The 22,885-nt window shown below is 37.1% G+C and overlaps 1 protein-coding gene across 1 annotated transcript in view; it reads right to left on the bottom strand.

Moving 5' to 3' along the window:
- OFCC1 (orofacial cleft 1 candidate 1) overlaps positions 1-22,885 on the bottom strand; it is a 193,761-nt gene that overhangs the window by 151,253 nt on the left and 19,623 nt on the right. The window contains exons 5-8 of the mRNA XM_035319098.1: positions 18,716-18,782; positions 18,235-18,411; positions 6,551-6,637; positions 3,013-3,096 (exon numbers count right to left, since the gene is read on the bottom strand). Of these exons, the coding sequence (XP_035174989.1) occupies positions 3,013-3,096; positions 6,551-6,637; positions 18,235-18,411; positions 18,716-18,782 (415 nt within the window). The remainder of the gene's footprint in view (positions 1-3,012; positions 3,097-6,550; positions 6,638-18,234; positions 18,412-18,715; positions 18,783-22,885) is intronic.

Raw genomic sequence — 22,885 nt, 5'->3', positions numbered from 1 at the left:
GTGTTTGTTATGTTTGAGAGGAATTCTATCAAGTCAATTCAATTTGGTTGGAATACACCAGGCTCATTAGCAAGGGTTTTGTGGAAAAAGAAGAAAAGAGAAATAACATTTTCTAAAGTCATTTCAAGGGAAGTAACTGCTAAAAATGCAAACATAAATTATGGCTTAGATTTGAAAAGTATTTGGCGAAAAGATACATATGGTCATTTAAGCACAATAAAATAAAATAAAATAAAATAAATAAAATAAAATAAAATAAAATAATGCATCCAGTATTAGCTTGGCTGCTTGTAACTTCATTTACACCTGCACTTGTCCATCGGGTAGCAGTGGTTTGAATACTGAGATGAAAATTTAAAGGACAGGTTCAACAGCATATTATACCTCAACACAGGTTTGAAGGTATAAAGTACCTATAAACTCTATAAGGAAAATGCATTTTGGCTACTTGGTTCTAGAAGACTGTATAAACTGTAGCTAAAAGAGAACATCACCAAAGGCCATCAAACTGTAATCCTGCAAAATATTTATATTAATTTTTCTCTTGCTGCCAAAGCATAATATAATAAAAACTGTTTTCTATGATATGGCACCTGGCATCATTTTAAACATACATGGATCACAATCTTACAAAAATAAATCAATAAATAAATGGACAACCAATATTGTCTTTTAGATTTCTTACAATATGATCTAATACATACCACAACATACCACAAGAGTGACCAACAGGTTACTCAGTGGAAAAATGCTTTAAGTATGCAATGATATGAGTTCTTAGAGCCACATTCTTTCTTTTCCTTTGGGGATCATCTATTAATTAGGACTGCATGACTGTGATTTTTCAGTTCTGTGGTCAAATTAAAAAAAAAAAAAAAAAAAACATTCTGTAGAATGGAACCAAATGAATCCTAGTTTTCTATGGATTTTCTGATGTCTAATAAGGGTCAAGCTCCCATATTAGCTTTTCCCTCGTGGAGACATTAATAATGCTTGTCTGCTCTGCTCAGCTGTCCACTTCCATAAAAACTGGTGAGGAAGTCTGTCGGAAAAAAAAAAAAAAAAAAAAGCTGGGGGAGGGGGTGCGGGGAGGAAAACAGATTTAAAAATTTGTAGGAAGAACCACAGACAAGCAGAAATAATATAGCCCATACATGCACACAGAGGTGGAGACTGCACAAGCCTTGTTTCCTCATGAAAATCCTGCTCTTTTCAAGGCTGTATTCACCAAAGCCAAAAAGAACCTCAGAAACAAATTCAGCCAGGATTTGGTGGAGCATTCCGTCATCCACAGCACTACCTCTGATATCCACTATGGTTCTTTTAAGAACTAAAAGTGCTGAGGGAGAAAACAGCATCAGGCTGCTGGAGTTTCCACGTTCATAGCATTCACAAAGGCTTGTGGAGTGCAAGATACACCTGTCAGTAGCTTTGCTTGCCTTTGAATTAAATCAGTGAGCTGGCAGCAAGGTCAGGGCTCCTTGAACAAGTCTGTGCATGATGCCCACCCGCTCAGCAGCCTCAAAGTGAGTTCACCATCACCAAAGCACACCACATGCATTCAAATTGTTTTGGTCAAGTCTAAGTCAGTTGTCCAAGACCCTTCTAAAGACCAAAGAGAAAGGGAGAAACTGCTTCTAGAGTGTAATTAGTCTGTTTAATTAAGAGGTGCATGTATGAGGTGGGCTGAACCACTGTCTGAAAGACCTTCTCTCCTTTCGCATGGCTTCAGGGGGAGCCCCAGCCCCAGCAGCTAACTGTCAAAACACTAATGGAAAGAATACTGGACCCTACCTGGAGGCAGCCTATAAATTACATTAGGATGTTTTTCTTAATCACACAGGGATATTTTAAACAAACAGATTAAAGCTATTGAATACCATGAAATGCTATAAATATTGGTAGAGGGGGACAACATAAGTACTACAGGTAGAGACCTCATCACCATCTTTCCTATAGATTCAACATTGACTTCATCACAGCCAAGCATGTGTTTTTTTTGTTGTTTTTGTTTTTGTTTTTTACTTAATCTATGTTGTTGTATGAAGCAGCAATCAACCTGCAGCATTTCTGTAATCTTTCTAAGCAATGAGGATCTCCATGTCAACATACACCAGTGTGGGACTTCCTAATAATTTGTTAAAGGTTTTTGCTTAAACTATTTGCATGAATTTAGCTATGCTTGTTCTTTCCCTCTGACAGGGTAGGTGCTGAGAAAATAAAATATGACTAGAAGCCACATACAGTACAAAGAACAGAAGATAATTTTGCGCAAAAAAAAAAAAAATGGAAAGGGGGTTGGCGTGGGTAGGGAGAGTACACACTGAGGGTAATACCCAAAAACACAAGGGTAGCCATCAGCTGAAGCTTGTTTACATATCTCTTATTCTAGGATGAAGCCTAGGAGAACAGCAGGCATGTACCTTCTGTAAAGGCTGTGGTGGTAGCACTTTCTTGAATCAAATGGATGTTAAAAATGGCTGCAAAAATAAGTACAGCCAAAGTAAAGATGTTGTCTGAAGGTAAATATTTTCTCTTACTCTATGTTGTTTCTACTGTAGATGGAACATCCATTTGGTATTTCTCACAAAGCCACAAAAGACATTTTCTAACTTGTCTGTTAGTGTAAATCCTTGTGAAGATAACCTCAAATACTGTATGACATGACCAGTATATCTGACAAATAGACCACCCATTTATGGATGCTTAAATAAGAACTTAGATTTCTAGCATTAAATACGTAAGCAAGGACTTCTCTAAGCTTCATTCGTTTCAGTGGAATTCAACATACAGTGAAGCAGTCTAAAGAAAGCATGCCCCTGAAGTTACACTTAAAACCACATAAATGCAACTCAAAATGAAAACATTTTGGGAAAGAGCTTTTCTAGGCTCACATTAAAATCAATATCCTTTTTGCTTCTGAGTTCAAGGGGATGGATTACCCACCCTCCTCTCCACAATCAGACACAAGAGAGTTTTGTCTTCCTTTCTGCAAATGGTTTTGTTATTTACCTTGGGAGTCCACCATCTCACTTTCTTCTTCTAGAAAATTCATCAGTTTACCATATAGGATTTGTTCCTCAAATTTCAAAGGATCTTTTGGCAAAAAAAAAAAAAAATAAATAAAATCAGCAAGATATGTATTGTTTCTTTGTTTAGTAATTCATGGAATATTATTTTGAACTAGAAATAAGCATATACAAATACAAAAGAAACCCTCTGAAACACAAAAATTAGTTTTTATAGTGATAGCTTCATTGCAGAGCTGTCATTTTTTTCTGATTTATGTCAGAGTTTAAAATAAAAAATATTTAATTGCTCACTTTTCAAGGGTAATCAATATTATATCTTGGTCTGTACTGAAACCTGTTTTCTAATTCTGCTAATAAACTAGTTGAAATTACTATTTAAATTCAAATTGCCAGATGAATTCTATATGACTCATAATAAAAATCAAAGTACCTCATTTCTTCTCTAATATGATTTTGGATATTTATCAAAAATTTTACCTTGCTGTCCATAAAGATAACACATTCTCTAGTGTGAGAAGAGATTACAAAATGCTGTGGCATTACAATATGCTGCAGGTCTGTCATTCAAATTCCCAATAACATCTACAGATTTTTAAACAGAGCAAGGGTCACACACACATATGTACCTTTTTCCATGAGACCTAAAATCACTTCAAATGTCTACATTTAAGAGAGAAATGACCAGCTGAGACTATCTTCTCTCCATGTCACCCAGACTCTGGCTTTCTAAGTCATCAGTGAAAGTAGGCTGGTAGAAGACTAAAGAAATGTACCTAAGGTAGGTGAACTTTTTATCTACAAATGACATAGGGTGACTCTTTTTAAATGAAATTTTCCCTTGAGGGTAGAGGAGGAAAGGCAAATCCACACTGGGGTGTTGTTCTCAGGGCATTATCAACTCAAATTTCCAGAGCAAGCTTTATTTATCAAGTATAGAAAAGATAATTGCTAATATCTCAACTTTAACAGAACAACCCATTAAAGAATCCCCTATGAACTCAATGAAATTATATTTAAAATTGTACAATGTAGTTCGTGTCTGAAGATTTGTTTTTTACTGGCTATTCCCTTTGGTTCTGACTTGGTTAAGTCATAAGAGGTATGTAACTAAAGTGTGCACACAATTCTTCATCTTGTTCTGCTTCTGTCTCTTGTTAGTGCCCACTTACGGCTAGATGGAAAGAGAAAGTAATTACATGTGGTCTCCAATCAGAGGCTTACCATCCAGGACCATATCACAGTTCTGACTATCCTTTTTAACTCTGTCCAATACATACAAATTTCCACTTATTTAACACTTCTACAAGGAAAAGACAGAAACCAGGCATAGAACCATTTGTTAGTATATGGGATAATTAGTTGTTGAGATGTCTGGCATCAGATTAAGGGATGGACAAATTCACAGAATGACCGTGAAACTGACATTATGACATCCCCACACTAACTTCACTGGCTCCACTTTGATTTAGTTATACTACAAAATTTAGGAGGAAACCATGGATAATTCTACATTTTGTAAAAGACATTCCAGGAAAAACAAGATATTACACACAAACACACTTCAAATAGCTAGGTATTTTAGGGGTTTAGATAAATTTTAGTGAAGCTCTGTTTTGTTTCTGAAGAACCATACTGTTTTTCTGCCTGATTCCAAAATGGACTATACAAGAGAAAGCAAAGAAAAATTCACCTAAAACTGCAGTGTCTTGCCTTCAACATGCAGTCCAAAAGGTTCCAGGCAAAACATGGCTAACAGAAGATAAGAAAATGTAAATAAGTAGAAAGAACAGAATTCTCCACAGCATACTGAAGCTTCAAGTATTAAGAGAAAGGTCGGGAAATAATCTAAGAAAAAGAGGAAGAGGCCAATAAAATTATTACTTTCTGTAATGGAATGTCACATTTGTGACATGCAGGTATGCATTATTTCTCTCAAAGAAATGCTTCCATCCAACCTGCCACCTACCATTGCTCTTGGCAGAGGTGTTGGTCACTATAGCATTTCAATTGCTCTAGCTGTTCTGCAGATCTCAACACAGCCAGCCTGAGGCGAGCACCATCCCTAACAAGCTTGCAATAAAGAGGCCTTTCCCTAACCTTTGAGTGACCGTTTTGCCAGGGAAGAAAAAAGAAGACCACCAAAGGTCAGCCATGCAAAGACCTCAAGTCTGGTCTGATATGCAGGTGCCTAAACCTAACTCTCTTCCTCCACCACTGACAATATGATGGACTTTCTTAGAGCTTTCATTTGTTCCAAATTATAATTTTTATATATATATATATATATATATATATCTGGATATGAAGCAAATCATGACTCATGAAGCCTATTCATAAGATGAACCAAAGCAGCATTGACAAGAAAAATTCTTTCACTTAAAAACTCTGAGGCAGAAGTTGGCTTCAAAGGTATGTCATTGTTGTCCTACACAAGTAATGGGGAAATTACAGTTTTATGTGATTTTCCCTTGATAAACCTAAAACCATCATCTTTTCTTCACCCATACATAGAAATTCAAGTTACTGATGTGTACTAGAGCCTGATTTTTTTCTCAGTCACATGTTTTTCTCTCAAAAATTAAAATCTTGATATCTATTCAAAATAAATATGTCATGAGTTCCAGAGTGAACTATTTTGAGATATTGCAGTAGACAAATTTTCAGACCTACACCATTTTTCTGCATTTGGCTACAGCTGTGTCTCCAGAGAGGTTCTGCAGTAGAAATAATCACAAGGTTTGAAAAAGTGAATTGCCAGGAAGGTAACAATGTGGAAATCTGTCTTGTGTGCTATCAGGTTTTTTAACATGAGCTGGGCCAAAACATTCAGTGCACAGCTAAGAACTTCATTACCATGATGATGTTCTTACTTAAGTCCATGCAAATTCAGGCAGGCACATCCCCACCCTTTTTATCTAAAAGCAAATGAGAATTTCCTCAGCTCAAAGCAAAAGACAATACCTCCTGGTTAATCTCTCTCATACCTATGCATAACTTCTGTTCTCCCAGTACCGCAGAGTCACACCCTCCTACTCCTTGTACCCACAGAACAAAGCTGAATATCTTGGCTAAACTGGTGAAAAGAAAACTAAAAGAGGGCTCCTGTTATTCTGAGAAATGTTATGGACCCTGGGGTTTCTCTTCTGCTAGGCAAGCAGACTTTCAGCTTAATGACAAAATTGTTCTCAAACAAGGACTTTGGGATGCAAAAAAGCTGGACTAACTAGGTTAATTAAAGAGAACACAGGGTAGACAGTTTTCTTGGAGTGTGCTTCATTGTTATTGCTATTATAAGCTGAGTGAATACAGCACAGCCTCAGTTTTACCAGCCATTAACTCACTGTCCTTGATCAAAGACTATGTATACTGCCTATCATGTGCAGAGCAGGTAAGACTTATAATTTAATTTGTAAACCTCAATATTTAAATGCAACTGCATATGTGATCTTTGTCACCTAATTTTCATGAATGGAAAAGAATATTCTGACACCAAAATTACATACTTAATTCTGCCTCACCTTCTTCACTGACCTCCATCCCACACTGCCTTGGGTTTATTTCCTCATCCATCAGCAGGTCAAAGTAATTTCTGCTGTATTCATTTCCTGTGGAAAGCACATGAAGTAAGGGTCAGTGATTATTAGAAGCACATGAACCAAAATGTTAATTTTGAAATTGACACCAGCAAGCACAGGGGCATTTTTTGCTACTTTATAAGCTTAATTTTTTAACAAGCTTCTAAGCCTACTAGTACTGCAATTATCATCTTGTGAAAGGTCAGAAAAGGTAGTTCTGGAAACAAGTGCACTTTATGTTACTTTTACTTGGGAACTAATGAGAAAAATTCTCAAGTTTAGATGACTGAATGATAAGAAAAAATTATAAATATCCAATATCCCCAACATAAGCCAAATTATTCTTGAAACACATTTTATAAATGAATTACCCATGCTACAGACAAATTTGTGTTTCACAGCTGACCCCTCCAATTTCAGCAATTTTAAATTTCACCACTGAGGTTTCAATGTCTGGTGCATCTTTAATACAGTATTCAACCAGAGAAGTGTTTAATTACAGAGGAGATACAAGAATACTGCCTCATTAATTTGAACAGCAATTATATCCAGTTGGTCTAGGTAGCTAACCCAAGATTTTGATGGGATAAAATCACTCATTTTAGCACCGAGGAATAATGCAGCATCTAGCTGCCTGGAGGAACCATCAGCCTTAAGAAATCTTTTTGCACAAGGGGGATAAGGGAGAGATTTTTTCTCTCAAAATATGTCCTTCCTTCAGAAAAAGTGCTACTCTATTAAAACCACTCTTACATTCATTGAGTTTGCAAACACAGTAAATTATTATTAAACAGGGGAAAAATAATAAAAGAGTTAAGTCTATAACAAATTGTAAAATTGCTTGAGCAGGCACAAATCTATATCCTAGAAAATACATAAGAACTAAATGTGTGAGGGGGTTAATTCATCCAAGACACACTATAGTAGTCTACAGTATATTTGGTTTAGGATCAAAAATAATCCAAACAGCAGCTCCTTTTCAGAGACTAAATGAAACTTTGATATGAAACTAGGTTTAATTTATATTTCTGGACTGGCACATTTTGACTATCAGTCTCTGTTCCTTCAATGTAGTAAGTACAAGAACTGAAAATTTGCTTTACCTTGAGGTCTCAATAAAGAAAAAATAAATGAGTTTCATTTTTGTTACTTTATCTGTCAACAACTACTAGGCTAGTATGAATCTTGGCAGTATGTAATCAAAGTCTTATGTACTGCAATAACAGAGCTATTCTACCTTATTCACTGTAATTGTTTTTCTCTAGCACAAAGCACCGTGATGTTATATGAACACCCTTTCATATGTTGGTAAAATAATTCACCCATGTACTAAAGAAGAAAATGATGATGCATCTCTTTATTCAGTTAGTTCATAGCTATAAATGTAAATCGTTATAGGTTCCAACCATATAAACAATACTCAGCACAAAGGGCTTCTGTATGGTTTTAATACGACAATAGCTATTACTGAATTTGAATACCCCGTGTTCTTTGTCCCTTGGGTTTAGTATTAAACTCTGAAGAGCAGACTTGCAGAACTCTTCTGGACAGAATAGTTGGCATTTAGGAGGAAGTGTCATGTTATATTTGAGTCTACGAGGCATGGAAACCATTAGTCTAAAAAGAGATACATTGACAAAAAAACATTAAACAGATTGCTCTTTGGTCCTCTTAAAAAAAAAAAAAAAAAAAAGAACTTTTCTTAGAAGTGAGTACAAAACACTTCATCTATGGCTTTTGCTCTGTGAGAACCGCACACAACTGGAGACGCTAAATTGTGCAGAAATAAAAAGAACAACCAGGTTTGATCTCTCCATAGCAATGTACATGCTTTAAAACCCACATAGGTAGAAAGAAAAGAATAGTAAATGTCAGAATCACCTCCTTATGGTGATTTTAAAGAGAACAAGCCATTTTAAAATACAGAACACCACAGAAGACTTGAAGAGAGGCTTTCTGAAGAGAAGTAATCTCTGCAAACCTTAGATCACTGCTCTTGTCCTGTTACTTTTTTGTTGTTGTTGTTTAGGATTGTTTTGGTTTCTTCCTAGCTCAACATACTGAACCACACAGTTCCAGGTAGAATATGCAGCTCTGGACTTGGCTGGTCCTCAGGTATGTAGGGGGTAGAGGGAGTTACTTTAGATTTAAAATGCAAAATTATCAATTTTAATCAACATAACATACTGCCCAAAGCATTTTACTAATAACATTTTGTGAGCATGTGAGTGGATTACTAATCATTTCATATTTGCTTTTGGAAATATTTGAAAGTGTATAACATGTAAATTAACAGTCCACTAAGGAATTCACATTACTCTGTTTCATGGTATAAACACAGTAAAGCAAATGTTAATACAGAGCTTGCTTGCAGGTATTTTGAACAGCAATGTGCAGCTTAGTGCTTTCAGACAGCAAGTTACTTTGAATATCTGCTCCTGTGAAGAGCTAGTCAGCTTTGAATACATGGGTCTTTTCTTTGAACCAGATGTTCACTCAACCCAATAACTCAATTTGAAGCCCTATTCACCCCCTCAAAATTGTGTTACCTCATGGAAAACACAATGATTCAGATTCTGATTCAGAAATCAGAACTGAAGAACAAAACAATAATAATATATAAATTCAAACAAAACTGGAAAGAAAGGTGTTGGCACAACAGTGACCAGGTGGGAATTTATACAGTTTAATTATGGGAAGAGGAGTTGCTAATAAAATTACAGTAATCCTTGGATGCAGCCCAGGGGACTACATACATTTTACTAAGACTGTATGAAACTCTAAGATGGATTTTAAGCTAAGATGTCTGTAATCAATTATACAGTCTATGCCCTGAGAATACCACAGAAATGGCATGACTAAGTTACATTTCTGCAAGGTCTTCTACCCTGCAAGGAAATCAGATAGTCCATAGCAATAACATATCAAGCGTACAAAAAGAAATTTCAGTGACGGACAATTATTCCATTGCCCCTCATATTGTATTATTGATCTGTGTTTTAAGTTTAACAACAAAACTACATTGGAGTGGTTGAGCTTCTCCTAATCAAAGTAAAAATAAAGGAATTACTAATAACCAGGTGGCTGATTACTAAAAGCTTAAGTAAGCTTTCACAGATCCTTTTTTTCAGAGTAATGGTTAGGACAAAAGCAAAAATTTATGCATAGATCAAATTTTGTTATAAAACAGTACTGAGATTATGATCTGAGAGAACTAGCCTTAATAAGCTTCAGCTCTCCCTTTTCAGGTAGCAGCGTGGTGAACAGAGCTCTCTACCAATGACTTGGCAAAACATTAGTGGGGTTGTTTATAAGGAAACTCGTAAAAATATTTGGAATAAGTTGGGGGAATCTTAGGAAGATGAATTCCAGTATGAGAAACCACTTAACCTAAAGTGCACTTGAAACACAATGCTGAAGCTATGCAGATGCGCCTCCTTAAGCAGACGAAGTATAAGATTCTGTATTTGCATATTTCCTGGTTTCTTTACAAGAACAATACGCAGCTGTGTGAACCAAAGCAGTGTCCTGGGGTCAAACCTGAATCCCCTCTAAGAAAGGTGCCTAACTCAACTTGACGAACAAGAGCTAAGGCTTGGAATCAGGAGGAAAAGGAAAGAAGGGTCCCATCTCCCATATTTCTCTTTGTTTCACTTCATTTATTTGCACTTTTAGAAAAAAGGTATAAAGAATAAGTCAAAATCAAGTACAGTATAAGAGAGTATAAGAAAGAAGCCCCCTCTAAAAATTAAAGAGTGAAGATGTGAAGAAAAAACAAAATGAATTTAAAAGCTCTTGAATTATTTAAAAATGATTTAAAATTGGAAAATAATTAAGCAAAGTTTGAAACTTTTATAAGCAAACATTTTGAGGTTTTATTCCAAAATTCCAAAAAAAAAAAAAAAAAAAAAAAAAAACAGTAATTCTCTGTGGAGTTACCTCCAATTCAGCTTGTGGCCATTACAAATGCCTTTACTGAAATTTATATAAGCCAATCTAGGTCACGTATATAAGCCGAACAGCTTGAATAACATAAGTTACTTTATCAGATTTATATCTAAAATAGTCATCTCTAGGTATAGATATTATTTATATTATTCTAGATGCAGATCTAAAATAAGATTCCTGCAAAGCATTGCAGATTATTACCAAATATATTAGAAGGTAGACAATTTTACACAGAACTTCAGATTTTTATGAGTTCTAGGAAGAATTCAATGAAAAAAATGGGCTTTAATGGCCTCCTCAAATTCAAGACCGTGAAGCAAGAGCCTGGACTGTAGATTATATCCTGAAAACACAGCTTGTTAAGATACTATCATCAAGAGTTGACTTTTCAATTTTTAAAAATTGAAATGTAATTGAAATGTAATTTCAAAATTGAAATGTAATTTTCCTTGTCCTCAGTAGAGACCATAGGTAATGGGTAAACCACATAACTGTGTCTGATGTTTATATTGCAAGTCTTGAATAAACTCACTTGTCAGTTTTGACAGGATGCTGGCAAAGGGGCTGCTCACAATCCTGAGCAGAATGCCCAACACTTGGAAAACACCATAGTCATCTCACTCATCTTTCTTTTCATGACTCCACTCCTGGAAGACTTACCACATTTATCTTTATGCAGACATAATAAAGGCAACAGAGTCCTGTGCCAAGGAACATCAGTGTGAGACCTGCTGCTGTTCCTGGGGAAATGTTGCCAATTGAAGACATGAATAAAGATTTACAGATGATGATAGAGTTCATTTAGGAATGATATTAGCCAACATGACACATCAATGGGGAAAATGGATACAGAGTGCTACCAGGCAGGCAGGATAAACTGGTTCCAGCAAGGGAACCTGCAGAAAGCAGTGAGAAGTTTGAGGGTCCTACAGCCCTACTACAAAGCAAACAATTCCCAAGTACAATAAATTAGCCTTAAAATATATATTTATTCACCTTCTAAAAGAGTATTTCCCAATTATAAAATGCATCCATTCTTCACAATTCTTCTCCCCATACCTTTCACAAATTCAATTTTAGCACATTACTTAGATGAGTGGTATAGTATCCCTGTTGTTGATATTGCATGCAGTGGATCACATTTTGCACACTACATTACACCTTATGTAGTTCTGCTGATTTCAAATGGATTACACGTGTAATTCAATGCAAAATTACTTCCAATTACAACTCTTTTTATTCCTATGCATACATGGTGATCCATCATGCCCTGCGTACTGGGTTTGGCATTTCCATTTCTAGTCCCTGTTGAAATCAGAAAGCATGGAACCACATACACACTACTTGAATTATTAGATATAAACTTTGTTGTTGCTTCAGAAAAAAAAAAAAAAAAAAAAAAAAAAAAAAAAGTGTATATTTTTAATTCATGTTTCTGGTTCCATTCTTTATGCATTTTTTTTTGTCCAATGCAAATGCCAGTGTAACAAGCTCCCATTTTCTTTACATGCAAATAAACATGAATTCCTAGCAGTTGCCTGTTTTTTCATCTGTGCTTACTGTCTCTCCAGTGGGTATCTAATACCTCTTCAGAATTCAGTTAGATTCTGTTCAAAAAGCCTCAGCTCCCAGTCCTCTTAACAGAATAATTTTGATTCACTTGCTTGTATTTTTATTATCAAGTTGATATCCCACGTGGCTCCTTCCCAAAGTCTGGTTTGTCTGCATATTGCCAGATGGAGGTTCTCACCCAGTAACATGCTTGAGCAGGAAAGGTCCTATTTTGCCCTGCCACAGCTGTACTACCTTCAGCAATAACTCTTCCCTAAGCAAAGGTTTTTCTCTACTTTGGCTTTTGATAAGAAGTACAACAGCTCTATTTTGCAGTGGGATGTTTCCTATAGAGTGCAAGCAGCACCGTGTTAGATACATCCAGCCTAGCTCCACAGCTAGGACGTGGTGCACTGCATATAAAACTAATTTGCTCCCAGAAGCAGTACAGCCATGTTAATGCCATGCTGTACCTATGCTAATTAGAATAGTTTTTAGTCTTCAATTGAACAAGCTTTCTTCCCCACCCCCCCTCCCCCGTTTTTAAATGCTGTTAATCTCTGTGGGCAAATTTATTGGAGCATGATACGAGATGTTAACTGTGCCTGTTGCAGATAAAATGGTAGAATTAATCAAAGCTTTTGATTTTAGGAGATAATCTAGTTTTGAAAAAAGGTTTGTGTATTGGGGGTGATAGGAAAAAATGAACACTTCTTGTCATCTGGAGACAATTCAACTTGAATCATCAACATTTAGGGTCAGAGTGCCTCTAGACTTTGCACAAGTATGCAGGATACAGAAGACAACTAGCTTTTCTTTCATCTTATATGCAAAAGCCATAGAGTATCATGGTGTCTGAAGGTCTCTGTACAACCAGCTCTGAAAGGGCCAGACACAAAGTAGATCATGCAATGGGAGGATGCTCGGACAGCCCCAAGTCTGGATGTTGCAGCTTGCATGTGTAACTGACACCCCAGAAAGAACACAGTCTAATTTGTTGTGACATATATTCCCTCTCCATGCATGGGCTGAAAATTTTACTTATCTTGTAGAAATGTGAACAGTGCCATCCCATAGGACTTATGTCAGGATTAGCTGGACCAGACCTGTATAATTCTGTGGCTATAACAAGCACCAAGTAGTACAAACTGCTATAAGCCACTAGCCTATTATATGATCACAATAACCAAGGATCTGAATGGTGAAAAATATTTATATTTGTTTTACAGGCCTATGATAAAATGCTAAGTGTATATCCCTTTGTTAAGGAATTGCCTGTGACATACATCATCCAGCTGAGGTTGAGCAACTGCCCTCGTGTTCTGCCTTCAGCCAAACAGCACATTCCTGGAAGTCTGGCACTTCTGTCAAGACAGTTAGCTAGAAGATCTTTGCTGGGCAGAGACTTTACCAAGCCAGTCTGAACATATGTGAACTGTCCCAAGTGTTGTGGACTTAAGTCCCTCTGGAAATAAGAGAAAAACCAATAGGAGCTCACCTTGATATCAGGTGAGTGAGCTCACTTGTTTTGGGTGACCACCAGGTTTGGGTGACCTGACCCCAAACCTTTTTCACAGGGAAATTTGCCTATTTGACCTCCCACTGGGATAGCTAATACGAAAAATTCTTGCAAATTCAATACTTGCTGAGGTGAAAGGGAGAACAAAGAGATGGTTGGAAACTGAGTATTTTCAGGAAAAAAAATTAATTGCACAATTTGGCAAAGATAAGACCACTGCTAGGCAACATTAATTTCATGAGAAAGAAACAAAAATGATGGTTAGGAGTGATCAGAAAATGTCAGAGTATCACAAAGACAAAATAGGGTAGAACCCACTCTAACCAATTAGCTGGCTGATAATCAGGAGATAAATCTGAGTAAATAACCAGCTCCCTTGGGTCACCATCATATATAACAGCAGTACCAGGTCTTCATCACATAAGAGTAAGGATGGAAAGCAGGCAGCAGAATGTTACACAACAGCCTATTTCTGAATAATGGTCTGCTGATTATGTTAAAATTTGTAATATGGCCCATCATAGAATATATGACTGTATGAGGCACAGAACAGCATGACAGAGTGATGGAAGAAGGATTAGAGGTTTTATTTCTATTTCCATCACAGGCCTGCAGGGTGACTGCATCATGCTCTTCCTCAGTTTCCCCACAAGCAAAGGAAGCAGGAGACTTGCACTTTGAGTCCCAAGAGCAGTCTCCACCAATCTGGTTTGAAAGGTGAAAAAGCCTCTAATTAAATATTTTCAGTATTTTTTTTTTCACAGTAATCAAAGGCAAAAATCAGTTCACAAACTCTTTCATTTTCAGATAATCTACTGTTATCTGAGGAAAGGAAATGTAAAAGTCAATATAGCTCAAACACACCTGTGAATGACGGTGTTTAGGGACCAGATGCAAGCAAGCTGCAATATGATGGGCTGTTTCATCCCTAAAAAGTCTGTGTATTCTGCACAGTGTGCCAAATTCCAGGAACATGTTTTCAGGCTGTCTCAAACACAAAGCTGAATATTCACACTTCCTTGCAGTATCCTTAACATGGAAGTGTGTAAGAAGACAACACAGAAGCAGGAGGAGATTTTTCTAGAGAAGACTTCCCTCCGTCAATTGCTGGCAGAGGAATGGGCTATGACACTATTGCAAAGTGAAGGGAATTATAGCAGCCCTGTAGCTATTATTTGCTATCTTTGAGGACACAGGTGATGGGTGGAAAGACAATGGAAAGGCAGTGCCATTTCATGCCCTGCCTCCAAGTACATAGCCTGAAAAACCAGCCTGGTTATATAGTGTGTTGAGCCTGTAATCTGCTAAATGGTGTGATTAAATAATTGTGCTTAAGGTTATAAATCCTTTTGCATTCCGCAGTTTAACACCAAGCTTTAGAGTTGCTATTCCACACTGAGTAAGTAACCTAATCTCAGCCTGGTATCTGAGAGGTAAAGGAGAACTTGGTGGTTGTGGAGGGGAGGAAATCCTAAAAGGATGTGTATCTTACTGGCATCTGGGGAAGAAAAGTGGAGAAAAATGAATGGAAAGAGTAGAAGGGGGTGAAATATGTTTATTTTACACAGGTTGTGTTGTTGTGTTTGGCAAGCATTTCCCTTAAGATAAGGAAGCCTGGCATGAAGTGGAGAAAAGTCTGTCACTTTACAGGCATAAAGTTTGAGGTAACAAGCCTTGCCTATACATGTGGCAACCCTCACCTAGGACAGGAGCTTCCAGTGTGGGGTTAAGCCTTGCCTCCTAGGAAGCAGCGGAGATGGGGCAAAGACTTTAATCTTAAAACATCTCTTGTTAACTTCACAGTGTCTCCTGAGATCTAATGGCAGAAGAAAGGAAACTGATTGAGTTTGCCCCACACTAGAAGATGGGGATAGTTTTCACATGCATTTTTGCTGCAAGCAGAAATAAAAACAGCTATGAGGATGGGGCAAAGCAAAGAGGTAGGATGAAGGAACTGGTTCCCTGGGCTCTGGTGGACCCAAACCACAAGAAGGGCACTGATGCAAGAAGGGACAAACTATTCATAACCTAAGTCTTCACTTCAGACTGTGAAATACTATCAGTTACTGCTACAATCATGTAATGCTATGTCTATGTATTTGGCTTTTCCCTTTCCCTCTTTAATGAAGTATTATTACACTTGGGGATGGGGAAAATTAGCTCCAGAGGTACCAGGAGATTTAGCTCAATTTTCCCCAGGTTTCTGGACAGGCTTGAAGCTGTTGTTTTATTAGCAGTCCTTGAAAAGTTTGAACTGGCCCCTGTGACTGCCAAACAAGTCCTGACATAAGTTAGACTACGAATAATTTAATGCAAGATTGGACCACATGATCTCTAGAGGTCTCATCCAATCTAGACTTTTTTATGATGGTATAAATGGATGATTGTTTTTTTTAATAGCTGCGTGACTTAGAGGCAGAGCTATGTGAATATCTGGTCTTTTGGTTAACTGGATGAACAGAAGGCTGAGGAGGGATAGACAGTACTGGGGAAAAAAAAAAAAAAAAAAAAAATCAACTCTTTTCACTATGATAACACTTAGCTGAACATTAACGTGTTGCATTCCAGGCAAAATGTAACATTTCTGCTCCTTTCACAAATGTGTTCAGTTAGTTTTTTTGTTTGTTTGTTTTATTTTGTTAAACAAAATACTACTGTAGATGAAAAATCAAAAATATTTAAGAACATATTTCAGGTTTTAAAAAAAAAAAAAAAATATGTTCCTTTCTTGAAGGAATTATTCATGAATTTCTGAAGAAGTGACTGAAAGCACGGATAGTCTCCAACTTCATTTTTTCCAGATAGAATATTTCATTAAAAAACAATCAATCCCTTTGTCTGCTTAATCACTGTTCTGACAGGCTGCAAAGGAAAGACAGAAAATTTCTGCTCCATGTGGCAATATGTAGTCACATGAAGGCTAAATGGAAAGCCAAACCTAATTTTGCAAGAGGCCATCAGAAGCCATGGGCTCTCCAGTCCTGTGAGGATACACGGGACACAACAAAGTTCAGAGTTTTAAAAGCAAATGCCTAAAGTTCAGCTCATGAGCCTGTGTTTATGCATTTAAATACCCAGGCTGGTTATTCAAAAGTACTCAGCAAGGAGCATTGCTGCTTGGGAGTGTAACGGGAAATGCTAGGTGAGCAGGACATTTCAAAGCCATACCATTTACTCTGGTTCCTTTGCAGAAATCAGGCTTTGGATGCACATTAACATATTCATGGATGCTCCCAGTCCACTTGAAGATGATGAGATCACACAGTCCAATACAGTGGTGTTTTCAGTGGGTATTTAGGGAAGATTGAGTCTGACTTCAAGCACTCTTGCTCTTACTTTAAATCTTAGCTTAGATTTTCCCCATATATCTCATAAGATGCCTTCAAAATCTTATTTTCCTCATCATATATGAGTCCAGAGAAGGGCTACGAAGCTGGTGAGGGGCCTGGAGAACAAGTCTTACGAGGAGCGGCTGAGGGAGCTGGGCTTGTTCAGCCTGGAGAAAAGGAGGCTCAGGGGTGACCTTATCGCTCTCTACAGGTACCTCAAGGGAGGCTGTAGCGAGGTGGGGGTTGGTCTGTTCTCCCATGTGCCTGGTGACAGGACGAGGGGGAATGGGCTTAAGTTGCGCCAGGGGAGTTTTAGGTTGGATGTTAGGAAGAACTTCTTTACTGAAAGGGTTGTTAGACACTGGAACGGGCTGCCCAGGGAAGTGGTGGAGTCACCATCCCTGGAGGTCTTTAAAAGACGTTTAGATGTAGAGCTTAGGGATATGGTTTAGTGGGGACTGTTAGTGTTAGGTCAGAGGTTGGACTTGATGATCTTGAGGTCTCTTCCAAGCTAGAAAATTCTGTGATTCTGTGATATTACTAAGTAAAAATAACCATTTGTCATAACATTCAGTACTAATAATTCAAAATGGAGTAATTAAACAATAGGTTAAAAGACACCAAATCTCTGTGATAGGGAAAGTGAGGCATCAGCGAAGATCTTTACAGTTTGAACTAGATAAACAGATTGTTTTGCAAGGCAGTATCTCTTTTGGATGCTGTATCAAGGCTGAGCTTAAAAAACACAGGTTGTATATGATCACTCCCCTGGACAAGATGTGTGAGCAGGACTCTCTGCGAAAAATATCCAAGCACAAGTGGCTGAAAAAATATAATGAAGCAGAGGCAATATGCTAATTGACTGAGGGCATATGGGAGATCTGAGGACAATAATCAATCACGGATCTGAAAGCTGTTTAAAACTACTCAGTGCTTGGGAGCCAGCAAGGGAGCAGCATCTGTGTGCTGCAGTGCCTCCAAAATCCAACCTGGTACAAATTAACAGGACTTGCTGCAAAAAGAACTGTCTCCCTGCACTCCCAACTGCTGACAGGGAGCACCATGCAACCTGCATCCCCATTAAGAGTAGCCTGTTGAGCATGAAGACAGAACACGGGTCCTTAAACATGTGGTCACCTGATGTTTTCAGCAGTATTTTGGGCTTTCAGGGGCGGTTGTTTGGACGTGTCCAGATGGGAACACCCAGTGGAGTGTGCAGGTTAGAGGAGGAACGCAACCACTGTCACTCCGTTTGAGGGTAATCCAGTTTGATGCCTCACCTCTTGGTTCAGCATGGGCTCGCAGCCTCAGTTTTTGTTGGTGAGCTGCAAGGGTGCTATGCCACTTGTCAAGTCTAATAACTTCCTCTTCTGAAGTCTGATATGCTGAAAGATCTGTGCTGCTGATGTTAAAAGCTGGATTTTCAATGCCTTCTGTTGCTGCTCTCTCTTCTTTTACTACAGAAAACAAGGAGGTCAGAAGAGCACATTATAGCAAAGTGTATTTCAATGACAAGCAGAAAATTCCTTCTAGTAATTCCTTTGCTGAAAGACTCAAGTGTATCGTCCTCAAATGTCGCCAAAACAGAATTAGGTTAAAATTAACTCAAAAAAAAAAAAAAAAAAAAGAATAAATGATTAAAATAATTACAAATTGCACCCTGACAAGGAAGAGCAAAATTTCGCCCACAGCCATTTGTCTGTAATTAGTTAATTAATCCTTACACAAATTATGAGCAATAACTCATCAAGCAAGGCTCACCCATCAGAAATTCAGCCGACTTGGATTTCTTCTGCTTAGTTTGCTTCAGAGCCTTCTGCTGGAACTTCTGGAGGGAAATTGTTAAATGAATAAATTAGCTAAAGAACGAATATCATCCTTTATGATCCAAAACTAACACAGTATTTTAAATATGGGATGGCATTGAAATGTCATTTAATTTACATCTCTGCTAAAGGGGTCAAACACTAATAGAACAACAGAAGTGGAAGAATTAAATAAAATAGAAGTTAAAATAAATGCCAAATGAAGGTCACATTAAAATACTTGTATGTGTGTGTTTTTAACAATTTTAATCAATGCAAAGGAAGCTCAACACATGAAAAACATTATAAGGCTTGTCTTTACAGCATGCATTCAGCAGCAAATGCATTATTTCACTTGCAGAACTTCAGCGCTTCATTTAGAAAAGTTTGGTTATGCAGTATATTTACAGAAAGGCTTTTCTGACATCCTTCCTTCTGCATTTCCTATGTCCACTTACATAGCCAGTTTCAGGCCATACCCAGGTCACACAGGACAGACAAAAATGAACCAGCTCTACCCTCTCTTATAAGAGGATAAAATAAAATCAAACACAAATAATTTACATCCAGATGTCACAAAAGAGATCATAGTCCAGAGGAGAGAGGAGGCAGGATTCATTACAACAATGAAAAGTTAATTTAGAATTAGAGACACTCCAATAACAGCTACAGTAAAAACAGATAATGAAAGATCTTGGAGGAGCTCAACTCTGACAAGTCTAATTCTTGTAGGAAGGCCCAGAAGAAACATGGTCACATTAGTAACAACAGGACGGCCCAAATGCTAAATTCCATCTTGGTATAATGCCTTGCACAGCACTAGCAAGATTTGCATCTGGGCTCCTGTGTAGCTACAGATCCCTGAAATGGATGCTAGCAGTCATAACAGGCAAAGATTATCTAAAATAAAGCACATCTGGGAATATTAATCAAAGCCAAAATCGAAGCAAGAAAACAGTTCAGACCCATTTATTTTTCTATTGTTACATGGCAGTTCCTGAAATGAGTTTTTTGGTTTTATTTTTTTTTTTTTTGCTTTGCTTTTCTTTTTTAAGCCAGTTGTTTAATTGTCCAGTGATAAAGACCACTCATGGCAACATAGCTCCTGGAAACTGTCAATACAAAAGGATTAATTACAAGAATCATTGAAAAAATGCAATTTTTAAAGAATCTATCTCTTCCATTTGATTGTGGGTGTCAATTTCCAGTAAAAAAAAGACATGCTTGCAGCAGGCACAATCAATAAATCTGTCAAAAACAACAGAAACATAGTACTGGCAGATTAATATAGATATTATCTTGATATATAATCATACTTGTATATATGTTAGTCTGAAAACAGTAGACTTCCTCTAAATTAAGATGATTTCTGTCTTTTTTAAAGGTAAATGTTTATAAAAAAAAAAAAAAAAAAAAAAAAAAGGCAGACTAATCACATTCTGGAAGCTACAGTAAATGCCAAAGCAATGGAATGAATTCTTACAAGCTGTGTGCAGCACAAATGAAGTTAATGATAATCTTGACAAGGGTTCACTAGATCCAGAAACTCACCATATTACTTTTGATTTTTTCTGCTACCGAAAATTCTTTCAAAAATACACATTAGCTCAATTAGTATCTTTAGAATTATATCACTTCTGCAATATGAAAGTATTTCTGTATTCCTTGCATACCATAATAATTTAATTCAGTTTTAAAGATCCTACCAGTATTTGTAACAATGTTGCATGGTAATTATTCTTATTAAACTCTATGTAATCAAAACACAAAGCTGTTAACTTTACATTAATAAAAAAATACAACATCTAGACAAATACTCTGGGACAAATTTTCAAGTGGTATAAATTAGTATACATCTGCAACTTCAGTGGAATTATGATATGCATTACTTTCTACGTATACACATATTCCTTCTTCATGTCACAGTTCCCCAGCAAAACCAATTGTGGACTGTATTTGTCATAGTTAACTTTCAATTATTATAACCTGTAAAACATACGAATCTTCTTTCACAGTAAGGAGGAAAAAAAAATCAAAAAAAAAAAAAATAGTATTCTTGCACCCAAGATCTAATAAAGATGTATTGTGAGGTTTTATTAGTAGTAGTTTTCTTTCGTAATCAGTATAGTTAGCACCAAAAACTGTTTTGCATGGACATGGTAGTCTATGTTCTTTGGCACTTTGCTCACTTAATTAGTACTTTTAAGATTAGTACTTTTAAGTACTTGATTCAATATAGTTGTGATTTTTATTTATTTACAAAGAACTTAAAAGAAGTGATGCTCTTGTACTTTAACATGATTAGGCTTTGAAAGGGTGTTTTTCATGAGTCTATATTTTTAGAATGAAAGCAATACCTGATATTCTACAGCAGAGTGAAATTCTTCAGGGTTACTTCTCAAAGTAACTCAATAATGGAGTATTTCAGTGGTGTTTGTGTAATCGACACATGTTCTTGCCACTTTGTGGTTCAGAAGAAAGACATTCTCCTTTTTCTCCTTTCATACCTACCTCCAGACAATTTCCCCATTCTTCTGTCTTAAACATGGGCACCATTAAGTGCTGTGAATTGCATCCATTTTTTTTTCCTTTCTTTTAGGTTTTCTTTCCCAGCCCTCCCCCATCCATCCCTTATAATACTTTGTCTTCTCATCAGAGAGTAGGCACAAAGTTATCCAGTAGCATTTTATATTAATTTCATCATTAGTCACTACTAGATAATTTATGTATTTATGCAAATTTATGTCTAAAGTGATTGTTCTTTAATCAGTTCATGTGTACTTACAAAACTTTGGTTTCCAATAGCAAATAAAAAACCCTTTCAGTGACCACACGCCATACTTTCAGGCAATGTCCAATTGTGTGACCATACCCAGAAGAATATACGAGTGTGCATCCATATGAAAAAAAGCACATCTTCTAATTGTAGAACATTATCCAAAAATAAACATAAAAGGCATTTATAATAATAATAATAATGTTACATGACTTGAGGCCAGAATCTCAAGTGAGAGGGAGGCTTTGCTGATTTACACGTGCTGTGGAAGTGATCCATCTTGTATCCACAAAGACTATGCCATCCTCAGCTTGCACATAGAAAGGGGGTACCCAGTGTTCACAAAGTCAAATGAAAGCTTGAAGCTTCTGATGATGTCAGCTCCGCCACAGTTGGTGAGAAATAAAATCTTGCCTTCTTTTTTTTATTATTATTATTTTAATCTTCACTGTAGTGCATTATGGCAAAGACAAGGGCATATAGAAGTGGCTGATCACAATGCAAACTAATCATGTAATTCAAACAGCCTAAATCTTTACGTGTCTTTTTGCAGTTACTGCACATACTGTTGGCATTAAAATGTGCAGCCTGCTTTCCAATACTAATTTAAACAAAGGAAAGTGGGGGTATCTGAACTTGGGGAATCCAGGTCTGTGTGAGAGCAGTGAGCACCACAACAGCAGCAGCAGCAGCAAGGGAAAAAACCCTCATTTATAACCAGTGACAACTAAAACCTATGAAGTTTTTAAAAGAATGTGATTGTTGTCAAAAGGAATTGGGTACAACAATGCTGTGTTCAGCTCTGGTTCCACTCAAAGCCGTGGCTGTGGGGCTCTGGGAAAGCTGCTGGAAGGCTGGTGGGCGCAGACCAGCAAGAAAGTGAATTTTGCATACTGTACGGATCATCGCTCAGTTCAGGGCAGTCATATTGAATCTGTGATCAACCAATTGTGCTTCATGAAACCGTCAGCCCTCATTTACGTCTAGCTGTTTTCTTCTGTCCTGCTGTAAACAAGCTCTGCTCTGAGCTGTCTCCCTACCCTTATCTCCTTACGAAGATCACACAGACAGACCTCATCAGCAGCCTTAGAGTTAAAGTTAAAGTTACTGCTTCCAGACAGCAGTCCCCATGCAAGCTGGAAGTCAAAAAGAAGAGCGACTTTGGAATGACAGAGTTTTAGTTCCTTTTAGGAAATGCATACCTTAGATTCATACACATACTGGCATGTTATGTCTCTTTTATGAAATTAAATTAGGTGTTCTTAATATGAACAACTGTTTCTAACATCAGCAAACTAGCTCAGCAGATTCATCTATGGTTTTTTGTTGTTTTGGGGGTTATTTTTTTTT

Source organism: Oxyura jamaicensis, chromosome 2, assembly GCF_011077185.1.
Source record: "Oxyura jamaicensis isolate SHBP4307 breed ruddy duck chromosome 2, BPBGC_Ojam_1.0, whole genome shotgun sequence".
NCBI lineage: Eukaryota > Metazoa > Chordata > Aves > Anseriformes > Anatidae > Oxyura > Oxyura jamaicensis.
This window is presented reverse-complemented; position numbering and strand designations above follow the sequence as displayed.